Source organism: Polypterus senegalus, chromosome 16 (genome assembly GCF_016835505.1).
Source record: "Polypterus senegalus isolate Bchr_013 chromosome 16, ASM1683550v1, whole genome shotgun sequence".
NCBI classification, from domain to species: Eukaryota; Metazoa; Chordata; class Cladistia; order Polypteriformes; family Polypteridae; genus Polypterus; species Polypterus senegalus.
Genome location: NC_053169.1, coordinates 7,582,403 through 7,594,893, shown reverse-complemented (window position 1 = coordinate 7,594,893; position 12,491 = coordinate 7,582,403). Strand labels below are relative to the sequence as shown.

At 44.6% G+C, this 12,491-nt stretch overlaps 1 protein-coding gene across 6 annotated transcripts in view; it reads right to left on the bottom strand.

The window, feature by feature from the left end:
* The window catches only part of LOC120517015 (muscular LMNA-interacting protein), a 59,210-nt gene extending 50,024 nt beyond the window's left edge, over positions 1-9,186 (bottom strand). For 2 of the 6 annotated variants that reach the window (XM_039739078.1, XM_039739076.1), the window contains exon 1: positions 8,950-9,153. In XM_039739078.1, coding sequence (XP_039595012.1) covers positions 8,950-9,006 — 57 coding nt within the window. In that variant the 5' untranslated portion in view covers positions 9,007-9,153. Of the gene's footprint in view, positions 1-8,949 lie in introns of all 6 variants that reach the window. The other 4 variants (XM_039739079.1, XM_039739080.1, XM_039739075.1 and 1 more) reach the window with 4 other exon arrangements.
* Positions 9,187-12,491: the final 3,305 nt, after the last annotated feature.

Sequence of the window (12,491 nt, the reverse complement as noted above, 5' to 3'; positions counted from 1 at the left end):
AGGGACTAGAGAGGCCCATTTTGTGGGGCTTCATGCATTCCCTGAAGTACTTCATCTAGGGACTCCGGACGTGTTCCCGAGTTTTATATAAAAGGAGCAGCCTGCCTCAGGACGGGGTGCCAATGTCAGGAGGAGGAAGACGAAGGTCTCCTGGAGGAGCAGAGGAGAGACGGAAGGACTGCCGCGTGGTTGAAGGGTGGGGTTTGAAGCCTTTGAAACCCACTAGAACTTCTGTCCGTGCCATTATGTTGGCTGTGTGGGGTGTTGCAATGCCCCCTATTGGTCAGATCTTATATTACCTTTCTCTGGGTGGCTCAGTGGTAGTTCAGCTGCCTTGCAGTAAGGGGTCTCAGGTTCGTGACCCCGGTGGTCCCTACATGGCATTTGCGTGTGTTTGCAGTCAGGATTTTTCATTCATCAGCTTGGATGTTAAGCCCATGGCAGGTTTTTGAGGAAGGAGAGAACTGGCCTCTGTCTTATTTGAAATTTGCCCTCAGTGTCACAGTGAGAATCTTTGGAATGTCACTCATCTTTAAAATGTCACCAGCCACTGCCACCACCCCCTCCAAGGTCCTTTGTAGCCAGAGTAACGCACACACAGCAGCACACAAACAAGCCCGCCTGAGCACGTTTCGGGTTTCCTCTCTGCCTCTAAGTGGGCTTTTGGGGGGTCAATGGCTTGCCCTCCGTGTCCCCGGGGATCTCGCCTCTTTATTATGGATCCACAGTTTGAGGAGCAGCCAGACAGACCCTCGATGACCCTCTGCTGTGACCTCGACAAGAACCACGACTGTGGGTTAAATGGCAAGCAGAGTTAAACTGCTGACTGCGGTGACATTTACAACAAACCGCCAGCTCTCTGGGGTGGGGGGCACCACTCTGGCCACGTGCCACTCAGTCTGCTGCAGTTCAGGAGATCAGGGGAGCTTCAAGATATTCAGCCGAAAATGGGAGTGTGGACAGCGAGACAAGAAATTGCACGGAGCACCAGCCTCGGGTGGCATTTCAGACAGGAGGGTGGGCCTGTTGCTTGCACCCTCGTCTGACTACTTGCTGCCTGTGCACCATCTGTAGGAATGCACTGCAACACTGCAATCCAGCTGTAAAGCGACTCAGGTTGGTGCTGACAACAGAAAGGCGCTATATAAACTAGACGGCAGCAGACACCCTGGCACATGTGCCATTATTAACAGAGAGAGTCCCCCAAATAGTCAGTGACAGCGTGGCACCGGACACTCAGTCACCAACTGAGTGCTCACCTGTGAATTTCCAGTGTGACACAAAATGAGTTGTTTGATTTGCATGAACTAAAAATATAAAAAAAAATAAAACCCACCGTGCTAGAAATCTGAGTGATGGGCTTCACTATGGAGAGGGGCTTTCAAAACCCCCAGTTCAGTGCCCCCTCCACTGTGTCCCTGCACAGCCCTGACACCTAACCTGGAAAAGCCATCAGTGAGTGACAGATAGTTGAATACAGCAGGGGGCGCCAGCTGTGAGTTGCAGTCTGCAGATGGGGTGCCAGTCCACGTGAAGCCCACTCACTCGCATGTGCACTGCCTGGAGCTCTGCGTGTTTCTTTACTCCCTTTAACCCTCCCTCCCTGTCTGCCACAACCTTTATCTTTCTAGTTACCTCTTGTCACTTTTACTTCATTTACCCCTCCCTTTTCTTTCGAATTCTATTATTGTTGCTTTATTTACTCCCTTTACACCTCCTTTGCTGCCACACCATTTATCTTTCTAGCTATGCTCTTCTTACTTTCGTAACTTCTTTAATTCCTCCCTTCCTGCTGAACATTTTTCACTATCTTATTGTTACTCCCTTTAATCCTCCCTTACCACCATACCCTTTAGCTTTATAGTTATCTTGCTGTTAGTTTCTTCAAGTCCTTTCCTCACCCCATTCCTGCTACACCCTTTAACTTACTGACCATTGTGTTATTGATTTCTTCACTCCCTTTGATCATCCCTCCCTGTAACATCTTTTGGTTTTCTACCTATTCTGTTATTTCTTTACTCCCTTTGATCCTCCTTCCCTGTGACATCCTTTATCTTTGTAGTTATTCTGTTGTTAGTTGCTTTACTCACTTTAATCCTCCCTTCCTGCAGTACCTCTTACCTGTATGGCTATCCAGCAATTACTTTGTTGACTCCATTTACTCATCCCTCCCTGTATCAGCCATTAATGTTCTAGTTATTCTCTTTTAACTTTCTTTACTCCCTTTAACCCTCTTTTCTTGATGTACCCTTTAGCTTTCTGGCTATTTTGTGGTTGCTTTCTTTACTCCCTTTACTCATCCCTCCCTGTTACGCCTTTAAGTTTCCTAGTTTAGTTGTTGTTACTTTCTTGACTCCTTTAATCCTCCCTCCCTGCCATACCCTTTATCTTTCTAGTTATTCTCTTGTAAGCTTATTTTCTCCCTTTAATCCTCCTTTCCTGACATATCCCTTAACCTTTTGTAGCTATCGAGTCATTGCTTTGTCCACTCCATCTAATCTTAACTCCCTCTGACAGCCTTTACTTGTTACTCTTTTGACTCCCTTTGATCCTCCCTTCCTGACATATCATGTGCCTTTGTGGGTGTCCTGTAATTGCTTTGTTGACTCCCTTTGATCATCCCTCCCTTAAAGTTATCTTGCTGTTAGTTTCTTAAAGCCCTTTCATCCCCCTTCCTGCTGTACCCTTTAACTTACTGACCATCCTGCTATCATTTTATTTACTCCCTTTGATCCTCCCTCCCTGTGACCTCCATAATCTTTCTAGTTATTCTGTTGTTAGTTTCTTTACTCACTTTAATCCTCCCTTCCTGCTGTACCTCTTAACTGTATGGCTATCCAGCAATTGCTTTGTTGACTCCTTTACTCATCCTTCCCTATAATAGCCATTAATGTTCTAGTTATTCTCTTTTAACTTTCTTTACTCCCTTTAACCCTCTTTTCTTGATGTACCCTTTAGCTTTCTGGCTATTTTGTGGTTGCTTTCTTTACTCCCTTTACTCATCCCTCCCTGTTACGCCTTTAAGTTTCCTAGTTTAGTTGTTGTTACTTTCTTGACTCCCTTTAATCCTCCCTCCTTGCCATACCCTTTATCTTTCTAGTTATTCTCTTGTAAGCTTATTTTCTCCCTTCAATCCTCCTTTCCTGACATATCCCTTAACCTTTTGTAGCTATCGAGTCATTGCTTTGTCCACTCCATCTAATCTTAACTCCCTCTGACAGCCTTTACTTGTTACTCTTTTGACTCCCTTTGATCCTCCCTTCCTGACATATCATTTGCCTTTGTGGGTGTCCTGTAATTGCTTTGTTGACTCCCTTTGATCATTCCTCCCTTAAAGTTATCTTGCTGCTAGTTTCTTAAAGCCCTTTCATCCCCCTTCCTGCTGTACCCTTTAACTTACTGACCATCCTGCTATCATTTTATTTATTCCCTTTGATCCTCCCTCTCATTGTGACATCCATAATCTTTGTAGTTATTCTGTTGTTAGTTGCTTTACTCACTTTAATCCTCCCTTCCTGCTGTACCTCTTAACTGTATGGCTATCCAGCAATTGCTTTGTTGACTCCCTTTACTCATCCCTCCCTATAATAGCCATTAATGTTCTAGTTATTCTCTTTTAACTTTCTTTACTCCCTTTAACCCTCCTTTCTTGATGTACCCTTTAGCTTTCTGGCTATTTTGCGGTTGCTTTCTTTACTCCCTTTACTCATCCCTCCCTGTTACGCCTTTAAGTTTCCTAGTTCAGCTGTTGTCACTTTCTTTACTCCCTTTAATCGTCCCTTCCTGGAACATCTGTAAGTTTTCTGGTTCCGTTGTTGTTACTTTCATGAATCACTTTAATCACCCCACCCTGCCATGTCCTTTGTCTTTCTAGTTACTGTCTTGTCTTGTTAGTTTCTTTGCTGCTTTTCGTCCCCTTCTTCCCGATTTCCTGTTTAACTATGTGGCTCTCCTGTCATTCCACCTAATCATCCCTCCCTCTAACAGCCTTTAGTTGTTACTCTCTTGATTCCCTTTGATCGTCCCTTCCTGACATACTGTATCCTTTGCCTTTGTGGCTGTCCTGCTATCACTTTGTTTAGTCCCTATGATCATCCCTCCCTTAAAGTTATCTTGCTGTTAGTTTCTCAAAGCCCTTTCCTCCCACCCCCGCTGTACCCTTTAACTAATCCTATTGTCATTTTGTTTACTCCCTTTGGTCATCCCTTCCTATAATATCCTTTAGTTTTCTAGCTATTCTGTTATTTCTTCACTCCCTTTAATCCTCCCTCCCTGCTGTACCCTTTATCATTTTTAGTCCTTATGTTGTTAGTTTTTCTTTACTCCCTTTAACTCTCCTTTCTTGACATGCCCTTTATCTCCGTGGCTATTGTGTTATTGCCTTCTTTCCTCCCTTTAATCCTCCCTCCATGACGTTCCCTTTATCTTTCCGGTGGTTATCCTCCTTTTTCTTTGTTCATTCCTTTTAATCAGGTCTGCCCGTGATGCTCTACTCATAAAGCCAGTTTTTATTTATTTATATTTAATATACTTTTTTTTTGCTACTCGTATATCCATCCCAGGATTGGGTGGCTCACAGACATGCCCATCTTACAACGAGATCCTTGGCTGGCATAAGCCACTCGCCCAGTGGGGAGGCGGATGGCAGTTCAGCTCATACGGAATTCCCAGTGGCCACCAGCAGGGCATCACCGAGGTCACCTCAGCCTGACTCAGCGTGTCACGCCGCTCGTCATGGGAGCTGTCAGTATAAAATGATCAGCGCTGTGTTTACTTACCCTGCACGTATGAGGAGACCTGCCATGCTGCTTTTTGACCCCGGCTAATAATCCCTTCGTTCATCACCCGTCCCACGTGGCAACTTTTTTGGGCATCAAATGCAACACAGAGCAGGCAAGCAGCGGTGCTGGCATCACAGTACATGCGAGAGCGTGTAATGTAATATTTGTGAATTTCAGGATTAAGAGTCGTCCGTCTAAATATACCGAAATTAAAATGATAGCCCACCGCCCACCCCAACGTACCCGGCCCATGCATGCTTTCCTTCTGACTCAGCTTCTCTCCATATTACACAGCAATGTCTCAGGCTCAGAGGAGGTGGTGGGGGATGGTGGGTGTGGGGGTCCAATGTTGTTCCCACCCATACCGATTTCACAGTCAGCTGTGACGAAACCTGACAGCTTAATGGCTTCTTAAATCAGGGCACGAAATTCACAGCAGTGTTCTGGGGCCTTCAGGGTGGGCACGACGTTTGTATTAATGCGTTTTATTTCTACAAATGTTTGCTGTGCGCCATCTGCTGAAGTGACAAATACCATGTATTGTATTACTACATGCATAACAAAGTGCATTCCAACAGGGGTGGCGCACTGAAAATGCTAACACGGAGGTCACGCCACCTGCACTTCAGGAGGGTTCACCCACCTGCAGCTAAGCATGCTCAGGGACAAGCCAGTACTTGGATGGGAGACCACCTAAGAAAAGCTGGAAGAGGTGTTGGTGAGGCCAGTAGCAGGGGCACTTACCCTGAGGTCTGAATGGGGACCCCAATGGGCCAGTGCAGCGATGGGGGGCACTGTGCCATAAAAATGGTGCCATCCTAAGGTCCTGACTCTGTGGATATCCATGGGCATCTCTCATAAAAAGAAGGGTTACTTGGATGTCCAGGCTAAATTGCCCATCATGCTCTTGTTCATTCTGGCCCCCTAATCATTCCCTGTCTTTTATTGGCTCTCTCTCTCTCACCATTTCACCACCTAACAGCTCATGTGTGGTGAGTGCATTGGCAGAAAAATGGCAGCCATCACATCATCCAGGTGGAGGTTGAAGTGGTCCCCCCACTCACTATGAAAAGCACTTTGAGTAGTGGGAAGGGCGCTCTATAAATGTGCAGAATTATTATTATTATTATATGGATTTACATTTCAACCTATCTTAGATGGATAGTGCAACAAGTCAACTTTAATAAAAGAATAAGTGTCTTTGAGTCTGTGTATCTGTGTCTTTGTCCGATTACTATGTCTCTGCCATTCCAACAGACGGCACATCACAAATATTAACTCTGCTTTTACAAATCCCATACCAAATAGCATATAAATATATAGGATTTGTCATTTCAACAGATAGTGTTTCACAAATATTTGTTGTAATAAAATTCATTGCATTTATTATTCCAAAAGAAGGCATGCCACAAACATTTATAGTAATAAATTGCATTGCATTTGTCATTCCAACAGATGGTGCATCACAAACATTTGTAGCAGTGCATTTTATTACCACAAATGTTTGCAATGCGCCATCTACTGGAATGACAAATGCAATGCAATTTATTACTAGAAGTGTTTGTGATGAGCCATCTATTAGAATGATAAATGCAACACAATTTAATACTACATGCGTTTCAAAATCCAGCACTGTAAATGTTAATGCTGAAGTCTGCGTTGATTGCTAAGATTTCAGTTCATCTCTGACAGGTGGCACAGCCAGTTAATATTAAACACAGAGTGATGAAATGACTAAACTCACAAAGGAATAAAGCAAGGCACCAATCTGCCAATGAAGCTTTCTTTCACAGCCTCCTGCTCTTTTTAACTGATGTTTATATAGCAAAAATAAAGTTCACAAATTAATTTTTAAAATTCATAAATGAATTAATTCTGTGCAGAGAGATCCGCCGCTCAGCGAGCTGCCTTTGAAGATACCTGCTATACAAATGTGCAGAACAAAACCCATCTGAAGGTCGTCCAGCGATCAAACGCACTTCCACCTGCTTCACACTTCATTAAGTCGGCTCTCGTCTGCCCGCTCCGCTCATCGGGCGCTTTCATTCTGAAGCTTGCAGGCACTCGCCGATCTGAACGCATTTTAAGGCTAATGTTGAATGGCCAGCAGCCATTAAGTGATTTAGAAATGAATCAAAGATTGAGATCACCAAGAGGGGGCACTCTTAAAAAAATATACGGTAAATATATGCAGAAGAACTGCAATCTGTAACACGAAGTGGAGTTTAGTCCATTGGATAGAGTTGTAAGACACAGTGATAAGAGCAGGAAGGAAGATAGATAACTAAAAGACAAAGGCACTATATAATAGATAGATAGATAGATAGATAGAAAAGGCACTATATGATAGATAGATAGATAGATAGATAGATAGATAGATAGATAGATAGATAGATAGATAGATAGATAGATAGATGCAAAAGGCACTATGTAATAGATAGATGAATGTGAAAGGCACTATATAATAGATAGATATATAGTGCCTTTCACATCCATCTATCTATTATATAGTGCCTTTTGCATCTATCTGTCTATGTATGATATAGTGCCTTTCATGTCTATCTATCGATCTATCTATTATATAGTGCCTTTCACATCCATCTATCTATCTATTATATAGTGCCTTTCGCATCCATCTAATAGATAGATAGATAGATAGATAGATATATGAAAGGCACTATATAATAGATAGATGGATGCGAAAGGCGCTATAAAAGAGAAAGATACAGGGTGGTTCAGATCTAATTATGCAGGTCCAGATCATCTGGATGACTTTGATTTATGCAGAGACGATTCCAGTTTGACGCAAAGACAATTCTTCATGTTGTCATTTCGCACACTTCTCCATGGTCCGGGATTTTTCGGGTGATTTTCTATGTAATAGCGTAATGAAAATAGCATAATTAGATCTGGACCACCCTATTGATCGATCTGCAGGACATCTATCTGGACTACATCTGTGCCACCACCACCTACTCAAAGCTTCATGATGCTCCAACATTGATGGACTAAAAGCCAGAAGTCTGCATGACCGTCATCATCAAGTCCTTCTGTGAGATCCCTAAATCCAAAGTGGACTGTTTCATTTATGTGAGGTAGATTGCCCAGAGGGTACTGGGTGGTCTCATGGTCTGGAATCCGTGCAGATTTTATTTTTTTTCTCCAGCCATCTGGAGTTTTTTTGTTTGTTTTTTCTGTCCCCCTGGCCATCAGACCTTACTCTTATTCTATGTTAATTAATGTTGACTTATTTCATTTTCTTACTTTGTCTTTTTTTGTATAAAAATGTGCTCTATAAATAAATGTTGTTGTTGTAGTTGTTACAGGGAGCAGAGCGCAGTCTCAGTGCAGACACAAGGGGGCGCTCTACTGTGCTCCTTAAAGCTCAGTGCCCTACACTGAGGGCACGAAGTCGACTCCATCCAGTGACCCAGTGGGTCAAAGAGCCAACCTTAAGTATCCAGTCACTCCACACCTCATTTTGTGCATAGCAAGTCAACACAGAGGACCGGAGGGGTGGCACTACTACTGTAGGGCAGAGTGGGGTGAGCAGACTTCATTTAAAAACACTTCGGTGCCAAAGAGTTATGTGATAAACTAAAAAAAAATGAAAGAAAGCAGAAAAATATGATGTCAGAGGAAGGGACATGTGACAATAACAGTGAGCCACCATGATGAAAGGTCACTAAATAAAATGATGATGTAGAGAGCAGAGGTAGATGGATATGAAAGGTGCTATAGAATAGACAGAGAGGGCACAAAATAAGAGTTAGATACACAGAGAGGAAAGGCGCTATATGACTGACAGACAGACAGACACTATATAAATAACCCACAGATATGAAAGGCGCTATATAACAGGTAGTTATGTAAGATAAGGACTGACATGAAAGTTGCTACACTAATTGAGGTTAATCTTAACAGATCAACTTGAATGATTCCGCCCGCCTCCTTCATATAGCGCCTGTCCCGTCTCTCTGCCCGTTGTCGGTGGTCTCGTCCCTTTCCCTTTCCTCATTCCTGACGATGACAAATGTAAGACAAAGGTGAAGTGCAGCGACATGTCAGGCCCTCAAGGTCGTGCCGTTCCCGAGGTGGCCTCTCGTGTGCCCCTTCTGTGAGAGCAGCTGTTGCCCGGCTAAGCGTGTCAAGCGCGTCGTTTCCTTACCGCATGGTGCACTTCGGCCGCACTTTTTGGGACCCCCTTGTAGTTCTCGGTCGTCATGGTCGCCTGGGTGCCCGTCAGTCCTCCTTCCCCGAGGGTGTATCCATCTGCTTTGTGGTCTTCAGAGGGCTTTTGAACTTGTTTGCCTCAATTCTGTCCCCCAGCCTTAGTGATAAGTAGTCCGCCGTGTGGGTTTCCATTTATAGATATTAGAAAGCCACAAATAGCCCACCGAGTGATGGCAGGCAGCTAAACAAAGATAACAACAGCGGCTGGACTGCGCCTCTCGAGCTCAGAGACGGGATTCCTCGAGGCCAGGGGGCAGATTCAGATTTTCTTTTTTTTGTCACACTGTCCAAATCGACTGCCTTTTCCTTACTGACCTACAGCAATGGTTGCAGGGGGGTGTCACATTTTATTTTGATGTATTCGGTGGTCTTAACATTTCACATCATTTTAAAATCTGTTAAAGAATTAACCGTTTAGCTCTCTTAGATTTTCTCTGAACATTTCTGGGGGTGTCTTAAGGGTCTGGGCCTGCTGACCTTAAAAATCACATTTAAATACTCCTCCATTTATAATGTATAACCAAAACTTTTAGATACTGTAACATCATATTTATAAATATTGTAACATATTTTATACTTCATAATATGGCCGGGTGCAGGAGTGACGGTGGAAAATTTGGGCTGCCAACGGGTCGTCCCATTTAATGTCCAGAAATACAAAAAAAACATGACGTGCTCTTTTGGTGGTCTTGCCCTGCAAATTTCAGGGCTGAAAGCGAATGAAAGTCATTGGCTGGTCAGTCATGAATTAGGTGGGCGTCTCGTGCCCGCCGTCCAGTGGGTGGCGCTTGCCTGAATTGACTCCTCCTTCTGGGAGGCCCCAGGCTTTTATGACAGCGACCCAGTAGGGGCGGAGTCAGTTGTGAGAGAGAGAGTGATGACAGTGTTAGTGACAGCGCCCCCTCTCATCCCAGATTGGCATCACATACCTTGGCAGATCCTGGAAGGAGTTCCTCCGCTGCTACAATATGGCACGTTAGAAGCACAGCCAGGACATATGGAAGTCCCTCAAAGAAGAGCCAACAGCTCCCCCAGAGTCCCCGACAGTGCTGCCCCACAGGACTACAGTTCCAAACAAGCCCTGTGGGCATTCGTATGTTGGTTTCCCCAAGTGAGACACTGCCACCATGTGTGCCAGGTGAACACATACTCCTGGTCCACAGACACCTTCTCTTCTTCTCTCAGGCGTCCCATCCTGGTAAGGAACCATCACTCATCCCAGTTGGGACATCAGTCCATCTTTATCCTTCCATTAAGGCATCCCTCCTTGGCAAGGAACCATCAGCCATCCAGGTCGGGATGCCAATAAGTCCCATAAGTTAGCAATAGCGCCCCCTCCTGTCCGGGAGTGTCATTACATACTGCGAAAGAGTCTGTGAGGAGATCCACCAACACGCACGTGTGACGTATGCCATGCTATTCATACAGTATCTGACATGATAGATATGTAAAGTAACATGGCCTTCACAGTACAGAACATGACATGTCTGTGTGACATATACAGTATATTAGACTAGCAAAATACCCGCGCCTTGCAGCGGAGAAGTACTGCCTTAAAATTTTTATTAAGAAGAAAATTAAACCTTTTTAAACTGAGGGAAAACAAACCAATAATTATTTGTGAAGGATCTCTTTGTATGCCACGTTGTGAGTTCGGCCCTCCGGTTGTTTTATGACCAAGCTGTGCGCTGAGCTTACTCTTGAGCATGTAACGTACAGTCGGCCATGTGAACAGTAATCTTGTCTCAAATCAATGCCAGCCTTTTGTAGGGTCTGTCCCTGAGACTTATTAATTGTCATCGCGAAGCAGAGCCTTACTGGAAATTGGAGGCATTTGAATTGAAATGGGAGATCAGAGGGGATAACAGGAATGAGAGGAATAAAAACTCTTTCCCCTGAGCCAGCATCTGTCAAGCGTTGTAAGCACACAACCGGTTTCATCGATAACTTCACATCCAGCTTTTGAGAGTTTAAACATTCATAAACATCAAAGTGTCCACTACTGAAATCGTCACCTGTCAACCTAAGATGTTTAAGAGTGTGACAGATAGGGGGCGCTATCGCTCCCTTGAACCCCTGTCCACAACTCCAGACACCAGGTAAAAGTCCAACAGTTGACTTTATTAGATTGCCACAGTGCACAAAGCACCCTCTCCTCCACAATACTCATAAACCAACAATAATCAAATACAAATACAATCCTCCGACTCCCAGACGCGTTGCCACCCTTCCACCCAGCTCAGCTCGCCTTCTGGGAGCTCCCACAATCCCCAGTCCGTGTGATCTTGTATCACTTCCGCGTCAGGTAAAATGTTCTTTTCTTCACCCTGGAAGCACCTCACTCCCCTTGTAAAATATCCGTTGTTCCTCCCTGCAGCGTCTCCTAGTGGCCCCCATGGCATCCAGCAGGACTGCGTATAAAAACTACAATGTCCATGATGCCCTGGTGGTCTTCGGGGAACCTCCATACTGCAGGCAGGGCTCCACCCTGGCAGCTTGGGGGTATTGGCCGGAATAAATGGCCGGCCATTCACCACAAGAGGCATTGGCGGTTGTCGGAAGGTGTAAAATATTTGGACATTTCGGTTCACTTGAAAGAGACGACCGAACAATTCAGCGGCAGCCATCAACTCACATGCAGATCCACAGGTGAAGGGCTTAAGCATTTGACTCTTCTAGTGCTCCTGTGTAGTCTAATTATCTCCTGTACGTCATCAGTCCACACCTTGAACCTGTGCCAGTCATTCAATACATAAGACACAATGGATATCAAGAGTGAGCCTGATATGGCCGTGCAATATGTAACAAAGAGAATGGAAAAGGCAGGTGCCATCTGCGGGCATGGAAACCACTCGGTAAGTGACAGTTCGTTGATCAATGGTGATCACCTCGATAGACATGTTAATGGGGGTACGGTTGGAATGATAAAGGAATTGGGCACCTGAACAATGTAAAGTAAGTCTAAAATACCTACACAATAACTATAATCGTAATAAACGAACAATAAAACAGCGGAAAGGCCGTGGATTAAATAAAAAGGCTGCAGTTATCAGCAGGGAGACGTGAATCCCGTGGCGAAGCAAGGAAGGGAATGTAGAGACCGGAGCGACGGACGGCCTTATATAGGCAGGCAGCCAACAACGTGGGAGGCGTTGGGATGGGGGACCCAACGCAGCCTCACACGGTGACCGAGCTGCAGGCTATGGACGTATATATGTACGTAAGTAGGATTCAGTTAGCGTTGGGAACCCGCGTACCAAATTTCTTGAAGATGGGCCCATAAGTAACAAAGACCGTTGTACACCGAAATGAGTACATACATTGGTTTCAGTTAGCGCAAGGAAGCCGCCTACCAAATTTCATGAAGATGGGGCCATAAATAAGAAAGTTCAACACGGCGGACGTTGTTGACCGTTATGACCGTTACGCGTAGAATTTTGTAATTAAACCTGTTTAACTTTTGTAAGTAAGCTGTAA